We start from the raw sequence: 24328 nt of genomic DNA on the forward strand, positions 1-24328 counted from the left end.
TGTTCCATGCTTGTTACTTTATGAAAAAGTATGAAAAGAGTAACCTTCAATCATGTCATTTCTCACCTGCTCTTGGTCCCCCGATTTCGAAACAGAATTTTGTACGAAAAGCAACTTTTTTTATTCGTGGAGCGACATAAAGGTTTGTACATTGAAACATGCGCTGAGGCGTCAATGAATTTTGTCAACTTTGACTTCTCATATCACAGAAATAAATGGTTAGCATAATATAAAATTTTGCAGTGATTAATATCTCATCAGAAACTCACATTTGGCACAGAATTCTGTTCTAAAATCGGGCAATTTTTAAAGTTACTCTTTAAAAATTTGAATACACATTTAAAAATTGTGAGTATCGAATATTCAAGAATTTAAATACTTCAGAGCTTCAATAGCTGAAAATTCGAAAATTTAACTATTCAAAGATTTAAAGATTCTCCAATCTCCAAATCTTTCAAGACCAGAAGCATAAAGCAATTTTAATTATCGACGCGATAATTAAACCTACGATACGACCATACGACAATCCCAATTCACATCAATTATCCTTATCAAATTTAATTCCCAAAGATAGCTAACGGAACCAATCGATTGCTCAAGCCAAACGTAACCACTTCGACGAGTACCAAATAGATCAATCTCCAGTTCGAGAGACAAGCGGCGATCGGTCGATATCTGCCGATCCGTCACGGTCTTTCGTCGAGGATCGAGCAACTTCGTGGCCCTCGACAATATCTACAGAGTAAGAGGGAAAGCCTGGAAAAGGGTTAGAAGTGGTAGGTTACAGTCGGGGCGGAAGCCAGCATAAATCAGCAGCACAGAGTCCTCGAGCGTGAGAAGGTGTCGAGGCCGGCAGGCTGAGCCGTCAATAAAATGCAAAGACGAAAAGATAAAGTTAAAGATCGGCCGCCACCAGACCCGCACAGAGAGTACTTGGACGCTCCGTCTAGCGACGAGGAGGAGAGGCACAGTAAGATTTACGAGAGAAATATTAAAGGCTTCCCTTCGCTTTCTACGCCAGCTCCTACTGCTCCTTCGTTTCCCTCTTTTTCCATTTCTTTCGCTCAGTACTCTCTAACCTCCTTGGGAATGTAGTTGACGTCACTGCCTCCTGCATTTACGACATACGTACCACTTTTCTCTATCAAGAAGCTCACAATCACAGAGTAAAATTTCCTGTGGCACAATATTACAATGTAATTCGTTTATAACGATCAGGAGTGGAGCGATGAGTTACTTTCCCTTGTCCAAGTTCCTCCAGGGTCTGTTGCCCTTGTCCTCTACAACGTTGTAAGCGAAACAAGTGTAAACAGGGCAGGGTAATACCGAGGCGTGGAGATGAAGAGCGGTAATTGGTGAAAGTGATCTTCACAGGGAGCTAGATTACGTACTGGGATGCCGCCCGTGTAACTATATAGATCCAACCCCATTTCTTATTTGGAAATCAGTTGAATCGAATTTCCCTTGTCGCCAGTGGGAAACGATGACTCGTCGAGCAGTAAAAAATCGATCCCCTCTGTCTCATCTATTCACATTAAAAGCCTTTCCCCATCGATTAGCATACCCGACTCTTCAAACCGATGAAATCGCGAGAATTAAATAACTTCTAAGCCAGCTCGAACTTCAACGAACTCTCCGCGAACCCCGATATTTCACCATTCCTTCGCCCATCCCCTGGTAAAAAAGTTTCCGAACGCAGACGTTTAATCTGATTAAAGCTCCCTCATCTAAGATCGCGGATCTGCGTCAGGGTTGAGTCGATTAACGCAAGAGAAATATTCAGGACGAAAAATTCTTAAGCTTTCTGAGTATTTGTTTCTTCGGGGGTAAGTTAAGTTTATGAAAATTTCTTTTGCGTTATTGGCACTAAATCGACTACTTCAATGTTAAAAATAAGATTGAATCACTGGTTTACGAACATATTGATGTCTAATCGTTTCAAATATACTTCAGGCCTTCTTTAACGAAGTATTATATATTAAAAATTTCTTTCACCGTATAATTTGTAGGTACCTATAGAATGGACCATGAAACTTGCACACCTCTTATAATTTCTCAAGCATGCATTGTACAAAAACATTTTTTATAGAAAGGTTACATAGTTTGGAGGGTCACATTATGTATGCACTTTTTTTATAAGTGGAGATATTTTGGAGATTCGAAGGTCAACATTCTTCTTTTAGATGCAATGCTATGTTTTTTATATTGAAATATCGAGTGACATTTCTATTAATATTCTAGAATAATATTCTATTATTAGATCGAATGAAATTCGATTATATCGAATGTGGAATCCTGAGTAAAACGGTATTAGTATTGGCCCTTATTAGCCCTAAACCCAATAATTAACGAGCTAGTTCGCTTTGTTTCTTGAAAATTTAATTCGCGTAGTATTAGAGATTCAATTCTATCATAGATTAGCGCAGGATAGCGGTGTGTACGTCACAAGGTTCATCGATTCAACTTCCATCATTATCGTGTTCGCGATTCAGTATTGAAGCTACCATCCGTGTTTTTACTTAATTATTCTCAAGATAAAAATAAAAATAAAATTTAATAATAGTGGAAAAGTTATTAAAAAATAGTAATAGCATTGAACATTTAACAGTACGCGATATAAATTTTCAAGAAACGAAACGAAATTGCTTGTTAACTATTATGTTTAGGGCTAATAAAAGTCAGTACTTTTTTACTGGAAATTCCACATTTTTCCACAATTTTAATGTAAAAAATATAGCACTCCATTTAAAAAAACGAAGTTGATTTTCAAATCTTTGGAACGCCTCCATATATAAAAAAAAGTGCATGCAATACATAATGTGATATTCCAAACGATGCAACTTTTGTATACAACATGTTTGTGTACAATGCATACTCTGGAAGTTAGAGAGATTTGCAAGGTGCGTACATCGCCCTTATTTTTATTCTTACAAAATTTTAAGTGTAACATTACTCATATAAGAGTATCAGATTATGGATATTCTATGTTAGAATTTTACTTAATTATAATTAACTTCTTGCTAAATCAATAACAACAATTAAGGGCGCATAATCGTTTAAACCATCGTAAAATATGCATAGTTTCTTCATTTTATTGCTGTTTAACAGCTTTATGTATTTTTTCCGTTTTACTTTGATTTAACTATTGTGAAAGAATTTAATTCAGGTAAAAAGATACAAATGTATGTAAAATCGCGAAGCCCAAGTTTAGCTTCCGCCCATGAGACAAAGATAAAAAGAGAACCTCTCCACAATAGTGATCCGCTGAGACTAGGCAAAATCGTCTCAAGACGATTGAAAAAGGAATGAAAACACAAGAATGTGCATCCAATAGTCGCTGAGGGGGGCCACTCAGAGATTGACCACGAAATCATAGAGATCACGCTCATTACAATCTGCATTTTTCTACATATATTTCCAAAAGTTTTTTTCTAGCGCGGCTTTTTTATAGACGGTGGCCATGAAATCTTCTTTACATCATATCTAAAATGAAGAAATGAAACAGTGTTATATTAAACATATGTATTTATAGTTATCTGGTACCAAAGGGGATTTTCAAAATTGTAAATAGTAAAGAAATGGTAACATGCTAAAGAAGAAACTTGGTTATTTCGGAAGAAAAATCAACTTTCTTTCTTTATAAGTAAAGAACGAGAGAAAATATCAGAAGAAGACTTGGCAATGCAGAATTTCAAGTCGATTAGTCGAACGTTGCTCGAATTTATTTGAGCCACCGTATTGAAATATATAGTTTAGAAAAAAATGCATTTATACCCCCTAAATATGGGGGATTTATTCTAAAATGTTCTTAAAATGTTATCTATGTACATGTGTATGAAAAAATTGATTTTCGGAACTTTCAAACGGCTATTCCCCTTTTAACTTTCTGGACAAACTGCTAGGCTATCTACATCATTCTCTTCAGAACTCCAAAACTTTCTTCTAATTTTTTTACGGGACTTGATTTAAAATATTCTCAACGTGTCAAACGATATAAATATGTAAGAAAAAAATTCAGTTTTTTTAACTTACAAACGGTCATTCCCCTGTAAGTTATCAACAACTCCTAATGAGATCTATTAATTATGAGAATATTCCACGAAAGCTATATTGAATATAATGAAATGAGTGAATATGATTAATCGTTACGAAGAACAGAAATTAATAACTACGGCATCATCCATTTTCAAATTAAATTCGCCAGCTTAACCAACTCTTCAAAAATCCTGCTGTCATAAAGAAAGATAACGTACGAAGCAGTTCTCGCCAAGAATGTCTTCGTTCCAACGTTATAACTGTGAAACTCAAGTTAAAGCCAACTACAGGTGAAGCAAACTACAGGGAAATAATTTTCCAAAGCACGCGGCACAAAGTGCCCGTAATTACGTCGACAATGGCGCAGCCTCGGAGGCTTTGACACACCCCCATCGGCAGAGAAAATGTTTACCGCGACATTCGCGTCCCCTCTAAATAAAAAAACCGAATTATCTTCGCGTTGGGTGTGTAACAAAATTGTAACGTTTAATCCACTGAACTGGAATTTCATTGCAAATCGTTATCATCACGTTTGCCACTATCTCTCTAGCTCTCTCACTCTCTCTTCCTTTCTCTCAGTTTTTTAATAATCAGAAAACAGGGGCAACACGAAAAAGCGCAATCGGAAAATGTCTTCCATTAAAAATGACAGTTCCCTCGTGAAACGGTCAACTTTTATCAGAACATAGGCGGGATTATTCGTAAAAATTAGCGTGCAACAGCCGACGTGATTTTTAATTTTGGAGCTTCGAGCCGCGGTGACAACAGCGTTGCGATATTTTGTGAGCGTGTCGCGAAAACGTCAGGGAACAAACGACAACGCGATGGAACACATTCGTCGATGCCGTTCTTTCCATCGAGCGATACATTTTCCATTATCGCTAGCGTTTTGCGTATCGTGACACGTACTCGCGCGAGATATCGATGTTGCAGCGTTGCGCGCTTTGGGGATGTTTTGAAAATAGCGAAAGGCTCGTCAACATTGAAATAGTTGAAACAGAATATATTCGACTAATTAAAGAAAAGTGTGTAGTTAAACTCTGGGGAACAATTTTCTTCTCGCAACTACAAATGGTAATAATTTATGGTTTAAAAGGATTTTAATGAAAATATTTAATGACTTGCTGAAAGGGAAGGAGGCTCTATAAAATATGTATGTACAAACAGTTCAGAATGGTTTCATTTAGAATTATCACACTTATTTGGTAGTTACTTCCATATTTTATAAGGAAAAGTGTATGTAATTCTAACAATTCTGATATCTAATTTTTTAACATACTTTTAGAACTATATTATCTGTGTAGCAAATTTAAATTGAAGATCGAGTAAATAGGATTGGGATGTGTCGTAAGATGTAATTTCTTGAAAAATATACATAGGTTTTTGAATTATGGTCTGGTTATTCTAAGGTAGATGATTCTAAATTCGAGTTATAGATGTGAAAAATGTGCCTAAATATGTAGTAAATAATTCGAGTTAAAATAAGTTTTATTTCGATTTATAGAGGTTTTCGCAGCGGAGTAAAGGGGTATGAATAAAATTTTCATCTCATACAGGTTTCCGAATTATTGAGGTTGAACTATATGTGACAGTTCATTTCACACAGTTCACCATAGGTCTATAGCCTCTCTTTCCAGAAATCTCCTCAATTGACAACAGAACAATGCAGTGCAGTCCAGCTCAAAAAATCCCTACACTTTTCTCAAAGACAGTAGCCCATCCCATCGAATCAGGTCAGTAGTATCGCAAGGGCCTGTAGCTGACAGTAAATCCATACGATCGAGCTACTAAAAAGGCGCCAGGAAAGCGATTAGCTCTACCCCTCATCACACGAGGATCCCCAGTCCCAAATCCCAGCGAGGCGTCCCTGCTCTTCCAACAATTCCACGACGACAACGAGGCACTTCCGCGGGCGGAAAACAGAGCGGCAACCGTTCTCATCGCAAATGCATCGGCTGAACGAATTCCCGAAGTGGCCCGCCGTCACTCGCAGAAATCCAGAAAACATACAAGCCGAACGTGACGGTGGCGCAATGTAAACCGCGAAAAACCATCGGCGCGGAGAGCTACGTGACAGTAATAAGTCCCCGAGGAGGGGCGAGACATGGATTTCAGGGTAGCTGCGGTAGAAAAGGAACAAGGGAAAAGAGAAAAACGACATCGTTGCCATCTACATAATGCTTCGCTATCATACGCCAATAAATTATGGCAACGTGTTCTACCGCGACGGCTCGATCGCCCCACGTGTTTCCTCTTCCGTCGATTCAGTAGCTGCTCGCGATTTATCGTTCCTATTAGATTTCCAGGAGCAAAGGCATATCCTTTGGAGGTGACGGCCACGTTGGCGGAAGGGAGGGGGATGCTTCTGGTTGCTGCTAGGGGAAAGAGTGTTAGAGAAAAACGACTTCCGGGAGGTGGACGGACGAACGAGAGGAGATTCTTTAAAATAAACGTCCACGATTTAACTCCCTGCGCCAGATCTAAAGGTGCCCATCGCGGCCACCATTTCCCTGAATCGACGCCTATCGTCGCAGACGATATCGCCGTTTCCTACTATAGTTTGAGAGATTTTTAATTCCACAGCTTGGATGAGGTCTTCTTTACTCGAATCTTCCGCCAGGTTCGAGGAACAGTTTCCAGAACGAAATAACTTGTTTAGGTCTTACCACGGTTTGTTACAGGGAAGGAATCTGTGGAAAGTGAAGTGGAAATTCTACCTGTTTATGAGGAAGAGGAACTGTCAGAATTGGTAAATCATTTACAAAATTCTCATTTTGCATTTGGTTCATTATTTTGAGAGTACATCATCCCTCTGCAAATCATTAATGCAATCAGTAATCAAAATTTATCATAACTGTGATAAAGAGATTCAGTTTTAGAGTCAGAAAAAGGTATACGAATCCTGAAGCATGAGTTAAGATCGGAAACTATATAGTGTTCGACAGGTGTACAAAATTTTAAGAAGTAATTCTACATGCTAGAATAAAAATAGATGAAATTATGTTTCAGGCTTCGATTTCGAAACCTTAATTGTTGAAGAGACGCCCAAAATACTCGTGAAATGTGTCTGACTCAGAACTTATTCTACTGAGTTGACTATGTTTGAACCACACTAGCAATAGAATGAGTTCTCATCAGCACTCGCTTGACACTCTATAAATCTTTGGTTCACAACTATATTTGGTTCATAATTATATTAATATAATAACTCTAAAACAGAGCTGTAAATATAATTTCATCATTCTTGATTTTTGTACTATTTTGGCAAATAAAATCACTTTCTAAAATTTCTGACACCTGTTGTCGAACACCGTATGCAGATCTTCATTATGAAGTCGTCGATATAAAGTCTATATCGAGAAGACACTGTATCTCTGTTATATTAACTCAAGAATTTCCCAAAAATCTAAGATTAACACTTTTGATGTTGGATAACATAGTAATATACGTCTTTTCAAAAACAAACACTGAGAGCGATAGACGTAATAGTACGTCTTTCTTAAAAAAATATGAATTCCGATTCTTTTTCACATTTTGAAACAGGTGAATTATTATTATTTTTTCCCCGAAAAGACGTCTCCGTTCTCATTTTTATACATGGTATAAATATAGTCAGCTCTCAGCGTACGATCTTAAGTCAGTGCCTCCCGTCAGTAGTGTTAATAATATGAATGATAGATTTTTCTGACTCCTTTTGCACAGGATATCCCAAACCTGATGGTATAAGCTGAAAACTACTTATGCTACACAAAAAAATGAGTCGAAAATATACAATAAATTTCTTAATATCGTGCTTCGTTTTCGAGAAAATTGACTGAATTATGTTCGATTACAAACGTACGAAAGTACAGTGCTTCATGGGTACAGGGGGTAAGAGGAACACTCACAGTCTGATCAACTTTCTCTACGCTAAGCTAGAGGCAGAATTGGTTTAGAATCCTTAGCCGTGAGGGAAAAGCGAACCGTTTGCACGTTCCACATAGTCGATATCGTCAACGAACTCCCAACTGTTCCCTACCACCACTCGGGGGTACATACGAGTGAGGCAACCATTGGGACTGGTAAAGACAGCTGCATTGTGCTGCTAGACACCAGTCCCAACAGTCGGTGCCCAATAACAGTCCCAGTTTCCTCTCTACTACTCTAACACAAACTTGCCCTCATAGCCAAGCAGTTCAGAGCAGCCCTAACTCTAACTAGCAGCATTTTCCTTTCCCCATTTACTCCTCAAATGCCTAAAACTGTACTTCGATACACTCATACTTAATTAAAACTCAAACTTAATTTCCTCGAAAACGAAGCGTGATATTGACAAACTTTATTCTACACTTTTGATTTATTTTTTCATGTAGAATCACCTCTTTCTCGCTTGTACCTCCAGCTCTGGGATGCTCTGTATATTAATTAACACCACACCAAATTTTCACTCCCTACTTTCCTTTATTAATTCCTTCAAAGATCGAGTGCGTGAAGAACATGACCACGCTCAGCGGTCTAACCGAAGACCATTGGACCTTCGACAGCGAGTTGAATATCCGCCAGTTCATCCTGCATCCAAGCAGCACTGTACTCAGCATATATTTCTTACGCCAGAGGCTCACTGTGTCCCTGGGATTCCCCATAATTCCCATCAAGGAGCTCACCTACTTCATCAGAGAGCCGCAAGAAGTTCTGCGTGGTGACACCTTCCAGGATCGCATACTGTTCGGCACGGTGAACGACAAGACGGAGAGTTACATTCTTCGGATGGTTCAGAACGTGCTGATGCCACTCTTTCGCAAGGTGGAGTCCTGGCCAGACAGTATCCTTTCCTAAGTTGACTCGCGTTTAATTAATCAGCTACAGGGATGAAAAGTTTGTCACTGAAGTTCGCTACGACGAAGTTTCGAAACTTTCTGTCCTCTTTCAACCCATATATCCTTTTGTTTTTTTTATTTAGCGTAAATAACGCGCTCTGAGAAGTTTAATTGACTTGCGATACCTAAGAATCTGTTGCTGCGTGCTTGATTTTTAGCCTGCAGAACCTCGATAGAAAATAACAGGAGTCAATAAAAAGGGAAATAGGAGATACTGATAGTATAAATATTGAGAGAAAAAGGTATTCACTGTAGGTATTTGTTAGTCGATAGCGTATTTCCGTTTTAGGAAGTTTGTTAGTCGCTAGCGTATTTCCGTAGCATAGAGGAAAGAAATAAAACGATTCAAATATTGTTATAGGAAATAGTGCATAGCTATAGGAAATCTAGTCAGGTTGTATAAAGTTTCATTATTCCGTCTCTAAAAAATTACTATTATGTTATATCTACACTGAATCAACAACGAACAACATTTTGTCGCCACTGGCATAAAAAATACAAAAAATAATATGAGACATTTTTGGAAAATACATTCTAGATACAAGCACAATGAAAAGTTCAAATGCATATACATACATGCCCGAAAACACAGTTTTTTAGTTACACGCTATAAACAAGAGGTGATAAAATGTTCCTCGTTGTTGCCTCACTGTAGACATAGCTTAAACTCTTATATAATAAATTAAAAGATATGTTCATTGGTACTAATTTTCTGGATCCAACAATTAAGATACAAAGGAGGCAGATACACGTCTGGCTTTCTTTAGATTTGAGAAAGTGTACGGCCTCCTCGTATTTCATTAGAGACAATTTTCATTTTCTTCTTGGGCTCAAGAAGAGCATAACGTCCTCAAAGAGAATAGTCTAAAATATAAACAGATTAAACACATCAAGAGTTATTTAATTTAATTTTTCTTCGACATCCCTAATTGTCCACTGAAGTTTCTCGGATACATAAAAGTGTCAGCTACTCATGTATTTTTTAATTAAACTTAAATACTAAATAGTAATAATAGAAAGTATCGTAGAAAGATGCTTTTAAGCCATCATTGATTTTAATTTTCAACTAAAAATTGAAATGATCTGAAAATTCTGGTAGCAAATAGTAGAAATCACTGTAAAGACAGATACAGCTATAAAATTTTGAAACTATTTAATCCCTTTAAGATATCTTCGCAGAGTCCCTCACCCTCTCCTCAGGCTGAAAGGTCACTACAATCTCACACGATGACATAACCAAGTGTATTCGTAACTTGGTCCGTACTATCCCGTTACTATGGCGCGTAGCGCCAACTTCCGGTCCCCATCCACTGACGGAAAGGACGTTAGGGGGAACAGGAGGGATTGGCCGAAACAGGAAGGGTTGGACGAAGTTATTATTACCATAATTTTCGACTAAATGTAGTGTGCAAGTCGCAAAATTCAACGTCGATGTTTGCTCATGCACGGAAACACGATTACTCGGTTGTCGGGACTAAAAACGACTGCATTCGAACCAGAAAGCGCTTCGTTAATTCTAATAGATTGTAAACCAGACCGAAAACGTTCATCCAATTAGGATAACACATTTCTATTTTAAGAAAATTATTCGAATTTCTTAATTCACCAATTTTTTTATTCTAACTAATTAAAGTACCTACAAAGTAATGAGTTACAATTACTGCTGTGATTCATATCGAGATTATATCAAACAGAACCGAATACTCGTTAAAAAAGGTAATTCTCCTTCTTTAAAAGAAAATTTCCAATTACCCATAATATTTATGAACATATTATAAAATCGGAATAATGACCATAAAAAACTGTCCAACCAGGTGCAACCATCGTTGACGTTTCATAGCCTACATCTCGTCTTGAAAAATAAAGTAACTTACTACTACCAAACATTATCCAATCATAACTGTGTTATTAGCAGCTACAATGACAATATTTCTGGATTCATTCCGCTGAATTCAAATCACTAATTCTTCATAAAAACTGCTCCAGTGTTTCGTTTCTTGTCTGCCTCATTTTTAACTGTTATATCTTTCTTAGACTGTGGAGAAAGAACTAAATAGTCACAACAAAAAATTTTGAGGACAAGTTTCGTGTTCTACTTTAAATTCGAACTTTGTCTTTGGTTTTCCAGCTTTCTTATATTACCTGCATGCTTAACTTTTATTCAGTTTCCTCAATTTGCATAAAAGCAGAATATCTTATGAATGAGAACATGTGAATCTAATCCTTCATGAAAAAATTCATGAGCTACTGTATCTAGTTGTCCCAAATTTATTCTGTTTCCTTAACCTGAAACACATGCGTGAAGGCTGACTTCCACACCAGCATGGACACCTTTCTGTGCCGTATAACAGACCTGGCGTACAAAATGCTGGGCTTAACGGTGATATACGTACCCCGAGAAGCTGAGAATCTGGTCGGTGAGGATGCCTATGTCGATAAGGAACTGATCAAGAGACTGGAGAGTGTGGTAGCCTATTGGACCACCCAAATCAGAATAGCCCTCTCAGACCAAGAACAAGCAACACCCAGCGAGTTACTGTGCCTGCAGGACGAGTACGAATTCTGGATTTATCGATGTTAGTAACTGGCTTCTCAAGTGGCGTTTCCATTGCTTCCTCAAGCACATAAACCTTGAATCGATCAACTTGATGTCTATATCTACTAGCTAACACAAGTTATTGTTGCAGTGGATGAATCTGTTTTACTTTGGAATTAGATAAATTTAATCTTGAATTTTTAAAACAGAGAAATGTTATTATGATTGTAGTATCTTTAATTTAATTTTAAATTGGAGAAAGAGTCAGGTCGAGAATTGGAGATTTCTTCCTTTTTAGACTATTCCTCATGTATCCTAATTTTTCATTTTCTTATTATGCATATATCGTCATAGTAAATTTATATACCGACGCCTCATGCACTTTCAAACAATATTTATATTAAAACGACCTGAACGTATACATAGCAACCGATATTCCTAATAAAATTAAATTAAAGAATTCAAGAATATAATTGAGCAAACTATAACAAATAACAAATATATTTGAATATAATTTGAACAAACTTAAAATGCAAAATTCAACGTGATAATTCGAATACACATAGAAAACTTAGGAATCAGTCGCTGGAAAACTTTAGCGCTAACAGTGATCAACCTGAATATCTACCCTTGCATTTTTATGCAACGAAGCTTTGTCTGCAATAGTTGACAACCTCAGTGGCCTAAACTTTCAACTGCAAAACCCTCTGGTGAAGAACATCACAGAGTTCCTATCCCACACTCACTCGACCTACCTTCGTCAATTCCTTACCCTGAAAGACGAAATCGAGAACGGCGTGAAAGAGGCAAAATCCAACATCGAGTTCCTTCGAGTCGTGGAAGCGGACGCGATCGAGCTGAACAAATGCACGGTGCCGTCGTGCATCGAGCCACGCCTGATGAGGACGATACACCTGTTCAGAACGATCTGGCTGAACTCGCCGTACTACAACAGCCAGGAGAGGATCGAGAACCTGTTCAAGGCGCTCAGCAATCAAATCATCGTTCTCTCTCGTAATTACGTGGATCTGAAGGAGCTTTTCGCTGGGAAAACTAGGAAGTCAATGGAGAAATTCAAGGAGTGCGTGGAAGCCTGCGAGATTTATAAGTCCACCTACCAACAGGTAAACCCATTCTTTTTGGATCTCGCTCGCTCCTGAATTTTATTTTATAACCAGCTCTGAACGCTTTCTAACGATAACACGGGGAAATTCACTCGTCGGCTCGCTGCATTAAAGGACTATTAAACGACGTGCGCGGCCAAGTTACTTCGGATACTCGAGGAAGAGCCGTTAGCGTGGAGTTCTCGCGTTAAGCGGAAGTCACAGTAATTGTACCCTCTCTTTGGGCCAGTTCACAATGATCCCCGTACAGAATGCATCTCCCCCGCTGTTAAAATAATATTCTTCCAAGAACGTGACGCGATTAATCTTATCTCTCCGTGATCGTGTATTGTTGCAGAACAATTAAAGATTGATAGTTTTCGAGACACTTTGAGTATTTGATCAGGGATTAATGACTTTGAAAGCTGTTTGGGCGAGAAAAAAATCTTACCATCCCCTTTTAACCATGGTTTGCCTTGGAAAGTCTTTGCTGAAAAATGGCGATTTAATCGTCTTGATAAATTATCATCTGAGAAAAGTAAACGAATGGGGCTAGAAAGTTAGCTTTAATCAAAGGAGGATTGATACAGAACTTTTATGCTGACGGAACAGTCATTTCTCGTTTCGGCTACGTGAGCCATTTAGACAGAAGCTTTTTTAATCAAATTACTGTCTCATATTTTTGTTTTAAATTATCATAAAACTTGTACAAAACCACTTTTAATCGGCTAGATTCCATTGAATAAGATAGGTAACACCAATTTCGCCATGCTAATATTTAAAATGTTGTATAATACTTCCAAATACATATGTAGTAAAATTATTGAATATTTCATAAAGCCTAGTGCCTTATCTGACATCTATAATAAATTATTATCCATAAAAGAGATTTCTAATCATAATTTAGAATAAGATACTAAAAGACTGCATATCGTGGTGGAAAGGGTTGCCAATTTGATCTAACAGAATTATTCTTCAGAGTTTACTAGACAAATTGAAATGATTGTCTGTTCTAGTATTAAATTGGCATACAAAATAAGACAAGTCTTGCTTGTCATTTTGAACCCCTTAGGCAAACGTATTGAAGTTTATAGAAATGTTCATTATTCGTCAGCATATTGTATTTTTGCTTGAAACGCTATAAAACAAAGTTCATTCTCTCAACAAATGTTACACTGTTGTTATTTTTCAATTTTAATTATGAGTTAATGTATATGAATTCCTCATGGGTAGCAAATTCGAAAGCACTGGCGAAATTAGGATCACTTACCTTACTTGTAACTTTAGTAAAACTCTGTTTTTATTCTAAGAAAAATATAATTCACGTGTAAAAATGATTTCTAATAGCTCTTTCAGAGAGGAAAGACAATGTTTCCAAAAATTATTCGTCATCTCGAGGGTTAGTGTTTTATTCAAACGATGAGGATGGGTCAGTGTAGATATAGAAGTAGGGATAGTTATGGAACGAGGTCAAGTTTTCGCGTAAAGCGGAAGTCGCAATAACCCCGTAGACTCGGGCGTTTCCCGCGTGGGGTCAGATAAGCGCGAACCTCAGAGTGAGAATTGGTAGACGTCGCGTTTCGGGAGGGGTGAATTACGGGGTTCCTACGATTTTTCTGGGGGAAATCGCCAACAATCGTATTACGTGGCCACTGATCGAGGGTCAAACAAACTTCCCAGGGGAGATCGAGGGTTGGTTTGTTTCACTGTAACGAGTATTTATTAACCTCGTGTCCGGCGAATTGGTCACTATGAATGACCTCCATTTACTACTACCATTTAGAGGGAAACATACCGGCGTAACGAATTCTCAAAGTAGTCAATTACTGGAGAAAAAGGTAATTACTTTTTCATTGCAAATACGAACACTGAATTGAATGAGCTGGGTAGACGTTTTATTCGATCAAGTTGAGGTACTTTTGTACATACGTGCTACGAGATTTTGAGACAGCTGATGTGTAGATTTATTTCTAAATTAGAGAAATTTGAATGTGAAAGCTTGGTACAAAGCGACAGATTTGCTATGTTGTAATCAGTATCTCTTATTTAATTTAAGATTAGATAATTTGAGACTTGTAAATTTAATACAGAATATCACTGATTGAAATTTAAATTAAAGAAATTTTAATTATAATATGCATATTTATATATTTAAACCGAACATTTTTCTGAAATACATTTTCAAAACTCAGTTATTATCGAACAAAGTCTGGAATTAAAAGTTTCATATCAAAAACGACCCCTGCCAATTTTTTTCTCTGCTTTTAAGGCAGCAAAGAATGCTGTAGCACCTTTAATCCTTACTCTATTGTTTAATGTTGCTTTTAACAAAATATTCATCATGTTATGAATATTTTAACAAAATATTTTAACAAAATATTCACATTTGCTACACAAATTACGTTTTTTTATGAAATAGGTTCCATCATGTTGCAAATATCATTTCCAACCAGTAAGGTATGTTCTTATTAAAAAATCATAAAGTTTGATATTGTTCTTGTTTTTGTTATGGCTACTTCTATCCTTACTGTAGGTGAAAATTTTCCCAATGCAATAGACAACAATTTAGCATTCGTCATTCGTGTGAACGTTAACAATGATTCGATTATTAGTAAAACAATTGAATTTAACGAAAAAAACATAAAAGGTAACATTCTCTTTTTAGAATCCAAATAGTGCCCTCGGAAGTTAAAAAAAAGCTGTAACATGAATAGGTAATTAATTTACTATTTACATGAATACACGAAACAGTTCTAGGAACAGCGATAATTTATCTCGTATAAAATTCTGTTTTGATCAAAAGAAGCAATTCCATCACCCATTGAGATTTTAATTCCGAAAGCAATGTTTGATATGATAGCAGTTAATTTAATCGTTGCTAGCAGATTTCCCGGTACCCATAAACACGTATTATTTTTTGTTTTTATTGTAATTGCGGTTGGTAATTCTTTATATTTTTGTCAAATTGCAGCCATTGTTTAAAGTACGATGCGTGTTTTCAGCGTCGAATTTAACTTCAGCGCTTGACATACGGTCGTCATTATTTTCCCGAAAAATGAAACACGATCCATATTCTAAAAATTCATGCTGTTAACCGTTAAAAAATGAACAAATACGTCAATTTTATACAAAGCACTGTGTAACATGCCCCGAAATGAAACATATTGATCCTATTTGTTGGAATTATATCTATATACGCGTTTATATTTCTTTCTAGCATAATCGTCACCAGAACGCGCTGCTGACCAATTGTCATCCCTTTGTTTTCAGTTAATTGAAGTTAGTGCGTGCTACGACACGGTCGCGATGTGTTTCTTTTCTTTAAACATGTGATTTATAACGTAATCATTCTTCTGTTTATTAATATTATTTAAGTAAAGTGTTTTGTGCGTGTGTGTCATTAAATAATCTGTCACTATCAAAAGTGTATCGTGATCTAGGCGCATGCTAACATTCATTAAGAATTCGAGATAGGAACTGTGCTCCCTGACAAGATAATCCCTTGCAGTTATGGGGGTCTAGTTAGTCGAACTGACAAGGGACACGCCCTCACATGACTTCGGCAGAGTCCACTCTAGTACTAGCCATGCTCAATGAAAAACAGCAACACTACGAGAGAATTTTGCATTTGCTAGAAAGAGTAAGCATTGTGTCCCTGTCTATCCAATGCAAAATCAGACACTCGCAATATTGCTGTTTCGTTTAGCATTGCTAGTACTAGAGTCGACTGTGACTTCGAGCTCTCACATATAACTCGCCACGGTGCACAGTGTCCTGCATACATAGGAATTCGAACCAAAAATCATAACTTCTAAAGTAATTGATTTTCGACCTAAGAAAAGAGTAATAAGGTTTGAGTCGCTAAAATTCACCCATATCTTTAAATGAGGAAATTTGCCATTTCTGTTAATAAAATAGGACATATTTCGGTTAATTTCAAGAACGAAAAAGTATGTAACTTGCAAATATAACAAGAAACAACTGGGTAAACATCTACTAGTAATTCTATTTTCATTTTCTAATCTGCGTACTTTGTCCGACTTTCGATGCAATTACTAACTTCTTCATTCGTTGTTTATGTCGCTAAGTTACTATGTTCTTATTCTAGATGAGTGCTTATTATCAATTCTATGAAATGATGTAAAAAATTTAGAAACGTGGTTTTTTATTTTTCAACACGGGCTACGACACTGTGCAGTGGCCACATACCTAATGTAGACTGAGGGATCCCTCTTGCTTCTGTACCACCCTAGGGATCATCTTGTCAGCGAAGCACAGTAGGTAACACAATGCTGGACCTCATCGGATTTCCAATATTTCAATTATAGACAAAACACTTTATAATCTAAAACGAACGAAAAATCCTATCTTTCATGAGCAAATGGGGGGTCTGGACCCTCGAGCATACTCACGTTTCTAGCCATCAAATGAAAAAAGAAGGGAAAGGAAAACACAAAAGCCTTCAGCATTCTTGTCGAGTCGATGATACTCTTTCGTGCTTCGATTTTCTTTGAAACATTTCGACGTTTTACACTCGAGAGAACGAAACTATCTTTCTCAAAATTGAGTTATAATCCACGGGAAGCGGTGAACACGCTCCCTGATCTAAAATTTATACGGTTCATTACGAAAGAATCTACGCTCAAAGCCATTAATTTCAGTAAATTGAAACGCGAGGAGAAATTAGTCTCTCCAATTAGAAATAATAATCCTCTTATTATTATTTATTACTTCACCAGAGGAACTTATTAGAAACGTGCAAAGATAAAAGTAGAAAAGGATTAAAGCATACGTTATCGGATTATAATTACATTAAAAAATGAAAAGAAAGAAGAACATGCACAGGGAATAGATTAATGAAAAGCACTGACGTAGGTCTCTCAAACGTATGATACCTACATCTCGAAATATAATTAAAAAATACACGATTATTATACGCACTATTACTGATGAAAAAGTTTAGTCAAAATTGAATAAAAATCAGTTCATAAATAATTATAATTAGGTTCATAAATTATTATGAAACTTAAGATAAGAAATATGAAGAACTCAATCTAATTTTTTAACAGCTTTGGATTATATTTTATAGCAGCTAACTACTGATTTTTTATTTTAGTGTACTAATTCTTACAATACAATAACTATGGAAAATAGAATAAATCCATGTATACCTCCTCTCCCAAAAAAATATTGGCATATAGTTAATTCAATCTCGTAAAAATCGTTTACATAATGCTTTCACATGTAATTTAAATTCATACTAAAATCGATCACATGAGCAGTGAATTTCGATGCAAGATGAAAATACAAATACATTATTTTTACTGAAATTAAGATAAAAATTGGATCTTTTATATCTATGATTAGTTTTCAAGCGCGATTGGCTCTCGAAGAGAGGAAACAAAGACAGAAATAATTTCCAGCGTTGCTCTGCTCTAATTCGTAGCATACGTTTTAAACGATTCATTTACCGCTAACAATAGAGACCGAACGCGTGCACCATCCTGTGGGGTTGGCTACGAACTACTACCATCGCCAGACAGCCGATAATACAGAACCGAAACAGGGGATGGGGGTTGTAATCGGCCTTATTTAAGCGCTTTAAGTCTCGCGCGTTCCTCCGCGAGATCGATTTGGTTGAGTTGCGACGCGTACCGGATATTAAACGATCGACTGCTTGTCCCAGCGTAACGCAAACCTTCAGAAGGACCCTTTCATCTCCCTTTCACCCCCTTTTGGTTTTCAGATAGCCGATGCCCACAACAACCTCACTCACATGCCGTGGGACTTGAACGTGGACAATATATTCCGTCATATTGATATTTTCATCGGCAGGTGCCACGACATGATTGAGATCTGTCACGCGATGATCGATTTTGCCAGGTAATCACATCGTCCTCTTTACACCCTCTCTGTTAGCGACGAGTTTCACGCGAAATTGAGGGAAAAAATGGAGAGAACCACCACGACTGGGATCTTTCAAACAACAACCCATTTTTTTTTGTCCCTTTAATATTGCTTCTTTAAAACTTTGGCTGGGACATGTTTTAAATCAATACTCTTTACTGTCTACTTCTCTCATGATTTTGCATTGACTGTTGCAAGAGAAACTAGGAAACAATGAAACCTAAAAGTAATTGACATTTTCAGGTTTACGTTTAATTTTTTATTAGTTTCCGCAATTTTATAAAGTAAGACTTGTTGGTACAAAAAGTGAAATATCTTTGGTATTTGAACGTGTAAATATAATATTCTTTGTGAACAATTTATTAATCACTTTTCTTCTCGAATATTATGATATCTTTTCAGGACGTATAAAAAGGGTAATCAATTACAAGAGGGGGAAAGTTCAGATGTGATTCTAGACATCAGAATAAGAAAGAAATCAAGAATAACGAAATTACGATAGAACCTTCGTTTATTTACTGTAAACATTTTAAATTTTGTAAAAATCCGTCTTCGTTATAAACTCGTAGCAGGGGTTAGGACATAAACAGCTGTGTGAAAAGAGTTACCTTTCACGTCTGTAGCCATGGTAGCCACTGACTTTTTGAAATATTTCTAATTAACAAACGAACACTCAGATACAATTTTGTTATTCTTTATTTTCATCTCATTTTGATGTCTAAAATCACCCCTCAAATTTTCTCTTATCTTAGCCAAACACTTTGTATATACTACTCGTAGATAAAAATCCAAACAATGAAATGATATCATAGTAAATTAAATTTATAAAAGTCATGAAATAAAAAATAATTGGTTTGGGTCTACATAGAATGGACGAAACAACAGAAATCTTGAGACCCATGTTCAGTGGGACTAAGGGGAAGGAGCACGAGAGGGTGTGCCAGAAGATCGAGAGACTTTTTCACGAAGCATTACAGAGGATAGAACAAAACTCTCACAAGATCCTTGACGTGACCCAAGGAACCTGGCATGAGCATATGTTCGCATTTCGTGCCGAACTGAAGGATCTAGAGATCATTATTGAAAACTTAGTCCCGACAGTCTTCAAAGAGTTAAACAATGTACAAGAAGGGATCGAAGATCTCCAAGGCTTTTGTAATTATATGAACCGCGAAAATCTGAAGCCTTTGTTCAATGCAAAGTCTAATCAAGTAAGAAATCATTAACCTATACAGGGTAAACAATAAGTTCTTCACGTTTGTCGCGAGTTACGTTAGGGTATCTATTTATTCAATTACGTATAGGAGGAAACAATGGTCCATATATTAAAACACTTAGATACCGCCATTTTAAACCCTAGACGTACAACAAATGATGCAATTTTAATCGAATGCAAACTTAACTTGGACTGAATTCACACTTGATGCAAATCTCACAAAAGTTACATAATCTGGAACTAACTTGGAGTCAACTTAAGGAAATATTCTGGTGCCTTGGCTGACAAAATTACTTTAGAACTTTTTTTCCTGATAACTAAATGATATGGCTTTGTACAAATTTTATACTATATTAATGCACCTTTATAATGTAAAAATATATTTTTTTCATTAATTTACACACAGGTTTTCAATGTGACAATGGCCATTCAATGAGACGTTTCCTAAAAATCTCACCTTACTGGTAGGATAGATTGCAAGAAAGAGACTCAAGCGAACTAAACATTTTTTGCACATTTTTTATCTATATGACAACGGTTATCGTCCGTTGAACTTGTTAACTTAGACATCTCATATTTTTTCCAGCTAGAAGTTACAACAGAAGAAAGATTTTTGATATTTTAAGTTTAAACATACGCCATTTTGTTAAACTTTGACTGGCTAATTTTGGTATAGACTAGAATTACTGTCATACAAATTAAAAATATGCAAAAAATTTTAATTCGCTCGAGTCTATGACTTACAATCTGTCCCGCCAGCAAGTGCGACTTTTTGAAGGCATCTCACTGAATCGTCATTTTCACATTGAAAAACTGTATGTAAATTAATGAAAGGAATATATTTGTATGCTACAAAGGTGCACTAATATAGTACAAAAGTTGTATAAAGTCATGTCATTTGGTTACCAAGAGAAAAAATTCTGAAAATTGCTTTTCCAGCCGTAGCACCCAAATACCCCCTTAAATGCAAGAGTAAATCTAATACATCACAAATCTAATACATTTATGATCTACTAAATCTTTAACTGAAATTCATTTCCAAATAAGTTTAGCTCTAATCCAAATCTATATCACACCTAACACAAACCTGAATGCTTTCCTCGGGACGCGTTTCTCCGGAAGAAAATATTCAGCGTCAGCAGGCGGCTCGCTAAAAGCGATCTCAATTTTAATCAGAAAAAAGAGGGAAGGAAAGCGAACGAGAAGGAAACATTCTCGGGTTTACTCCTCAGATATGGGAGCTGTTCAGCAACGATATCCAGCAGACGAAGCAGGAGGTGCTGGACGAAAGGGAGGAATATCCTTCGATGACGCCGTATTATGCAGGCAGAGCGCTGAACCTTCGTCTGAAAGGTGCACGTCTGAAGTCAACAAGGGAGATGCTGGACGAGGCTGCGTGGATGCCCTTTTGCGGCCTCAGCATTGAGATCTACCATCAGCACGATCTTCTGATGAAATCGATCGAGGATCTCGTCCAGGATCTATACAATAAATGGACGCACGAGCTTGGCGACAATCCTCGCACACGGCTCGATCGCTTCCTGATGCGTCGCAGCGATTTTAGACCAGGTCTCCTCGAGTGCAACATCGACCCGGATATTTTAAATTTATGTCGCGAATCCGCTTATTGGATCAATCTGAAGTTCACCATACCGGTCCAACTTCAGATCGTATACGACAGATGGGAGACACTATACTTCGTCTACGAAAGCGTCCTGGCTGTTATGATTGCATACAACACGGCAATAGAAGGTTAGTTGACGGAGAAAGGTAAGGAAAATTGTGAAGGTGAGGTATTTTAGGCTTGAATAAAAATCAGAGTACAGTGGAGTCTTTCGTATCCAAACTAACTGAGGAAAGAAAAGTTATCGGATAAGAGAATTTTGGGGTAATAGAACAGCCACTTTTGTGATATTAAACTTCATTTATTGAAACAGAAATGAACGAAAATTAACAATTTTTACTACTTCAGGGATCCCATAACTTTTTGTCTGGAAAGTAGACTGCGGATCTGTATGCATTTCTAGGAAAGTTCAGTGGTGCAAAAATGGATAGAAACCACAGAATATGAAAATTATCGAAAGATAAATACATTTTATGACATTTTAAGGACGAATGAAATCTTTAATTAGGTTCCATTTCTCTAATTTTGTATACGACAATAGAAATTTATATAAACATTCACAGTCTACTGACAAATTATGCAGGGTATTCAGCGACAGGTATCAACATTTTTAACAAGTGATTTTACATGACGAAATAGGATGAAAATCAAGAATAACAAAATTAGGTTTCAGACTTCGTTTCCAAATTATTAATTGTTGAGATAACGCCTCCAATTTGCGTGGAATATGTCTGACTTGGGACTTATTCTACTGTCGACGTGCAGTAGCCAAGTCAGACACAGCGAAGTTAGTAGAATAAGTCCCAAATCAGACATACATGAATATTTCACTCGTATTTTAGACGCTTTCTCAACAGTTAATAATTTGTAAACGAAGCTTCAAACATATTTTACTAATGTTGATTTTCGTCTTATTTTAACATATAGAATCGCTCCTTAAAATTTCTGACACCTGTTGCTGATTACTCGATATAGATTTTCAACATAAATAATGATGTAGAAATTCATTTTATGCCTCGAACCATCAAAGTCCTTTCCCAAATGCCTTGCAAACTCTCATATTTAATGTTAAGACTGATACACATTATGCTATCGACGCGTGTTTGGATTTGAGATCGAGTAATAACAAAGACGGAGGTATCGACCTTAATTTAAATCTTTATATTAACTTGAACTTCCATAAGGAAATTGATAAATTTTAATAATAGATATTTGAGTCAATTTTAAGTAATGCATACTTCATAATGCAGTAACTGAGTACTTCTGCAAATAGAAATTTTGTTTTCACTCTTCTCAAGAATTTTATATTCTCAACTTGTGACAGTTTTCTTCCAGAACTGCGATATACATACGTATATGAAAATACCATGGAATATAAAAACAGGTACAAACAATTGTACTCAAGCTACATCATAAGATAATTTACCTAATTCAACGTACATTGGAATCATTGTTAAGTACACTTCGCTTCAATTTAAAGTAAACATTATCATTCAGTACAATTTGAATACAAATTGACAAGTGATTCCAAACTATCGGCCAACAATATGGATTATGACTCCTTAATTTGAGGAACAACCTGAAATTAGAATACCAAGAGTCCAGAATATTTTTATCTATCTGCGTACACGTAAATCCGCTCGTCTCGAAAACACGTAATCGTTCAGAGGGGTCCCAGCAAACATTTCGAAGTTTCGAGCAGTTGCAGGGAGTTCGTGAGAACTTCTCGTTTATATATTGAGTGCTCGAGATTGCGAAATAGTTGTTCAAGTACATTTCTACGAAAATACCTCGAGCGTCTTCCCTCCGTTGCTTTTAACGCGCCTCAGCCGCGTGTTATTACCCGGAAAGAGAGAGGTGGGAGACGGCTACAATTATGAAATATTAAGACGAGCGAAAACTTCTCGCGAACGGAAGGTGGATCTGGTGGGATCTCGATTGTGCGAACTAATTCGAGGAAGGGTTGTTCCGAATTAATTGAACAATTTGATTTCAATTGTGCTGGGTAAGTCGACTGCTTGAGGTACTAAATGTCTGGCAAAGCATTGGTTAAAATAATTAGGGAAAACGTTTTCCGTAAAAATTGACAGAGAGTGTTATAATTGGTATATTATATTTTCAACTTGAAAATGATACAAATTTAACCAAAGCGGTAAAATCTTTGTGGTTAGCACCCTTAAAGCAACTTCAAAAGCGTCAAAGTAATTTATATGATAATTTCTTACAATGTTTCCATTAGATTCTTCTTCATTTCCTAACAAAAAGTGTATCAATTTTGTGAGTGATAGCATATTCTTTTTATCTTTTTTATTTGATATTTTTAATAAGTCTACGAAACTTATATCGCTAAACCTTCAAATTTGCTGAGTCAGGATAAAACAGAATCGGTAAAACTAATATTTTTGCAGATAAACGTTTAATTTCACGATTCATTTTCAATTAAATAAGTCCAAATTACAAACCTCAATTACCCACGATGAAAAAAAAGTTTTTGACAAAAATTCAGAACCACTATAGACTCTCACAGGCCAACCCAAATTTCCCGCAGCGACAGCGAATTCGTGGCGGATTGAGTGAATAGACATCCGAATTGATATTGGTGTGAAGAGGATGTCACGAAAAATTCTCAGCAGAAAATTTGCGTTGGTCTGTGATGGTCTTTAATTTTTCCTTCTATTACTCTAATTTTAAATGAAAGAAGTAGATACGTCATACGTAATGCATAATACGAATAGAAAAATTTATTAATTTACCGTAAAATAATGTACAAGGTGTCCCAGCTTTTAATGTTCAAGCTCTGTCAGTATAGTCTATGGCTCTAAATAAGAAAAAAATATTTCTAAGCATAGGTCATTATCATTATCATAGGTCTAAACTTTATTAAAAAGTAACAACACAGACACAGAATACGAGTTAAATAATAACTGATTAGCTGTTTATGCGAGCATTGGCTGGAACAAATCAGCAATCAGTAATATTTATATTTAAAATCTTTATGTAAGCTGTGTTTACTATCTGAAGTCAAAAGTTTTGAAAGTAATTTTCAGCAGT

At 36.5% G+C, this 24328-nt stretch overlaps 2 protein-coding genes across 2 annotated transcripts in view; both read left to right on the forward strand.

Moving 5' to 3' along the window:
* Nucleotides 1–873: 873 nt before the first annotated feature.
* On the forward strand, nt 874–8850 carry LOC143183304 (dynein axonemal heavy chain 2). The gene is made up of 3 exons (XM_076384829.1): nt 874–970; nt 6717–6784; nt 8494–8850. The coding sequence occupies exons 1-3, from the start codon at nt 874–876 to the stop codon at nt 8848–8850; spliced, it is 522 nt and encodes a 173-aa protein (XP_076240944.1).
* A 2406-nt stretch (nt 8851–11256) lies between these two features.
* The window catches only part of Kl-2 (dynein heavy chain 2, axonemal kl-2), a 74438-nt gene continuing 61366 nt past the window's right edge, over nt 11257–24328 (forward strand). Inside the window, exons 1-5 of the mRNA XM_076384830.1 lie at nt 11257–11467; nt 12094–12551; nt 18277–18413; nt 19306–19648; nt 20886–21405. Coding sequence (XP_076240945.1) covers nt 11257–11467; nt 12094–12551; nt 18277–18413; nt 19306–19648; nt 20886–21405 — 1669 coding nt within the window. The remainder of the gene's footprint in view (nt 11468–12093; nt 12552–18276; nt 18414–19305; nt 19649–20885; nt 21406–24328) is intronic.

The sequence above is a fragment of the Calliopsis andreniformis genome, chromosome 9 (genome assembly GCF_051401765.1).
Source record: "Calliopsis andreniformis isolate RMS-2024a chromosome 9, iyCalAndr_principal, whole genome shotgun sequence".
Classification (NCBI taxonomy): Eukaryota; Metazoa; Arthropoda; class Insecta; order Hymenoptera; family Andrenidae; genus Calliopsis; species Calliopsis andreniformis.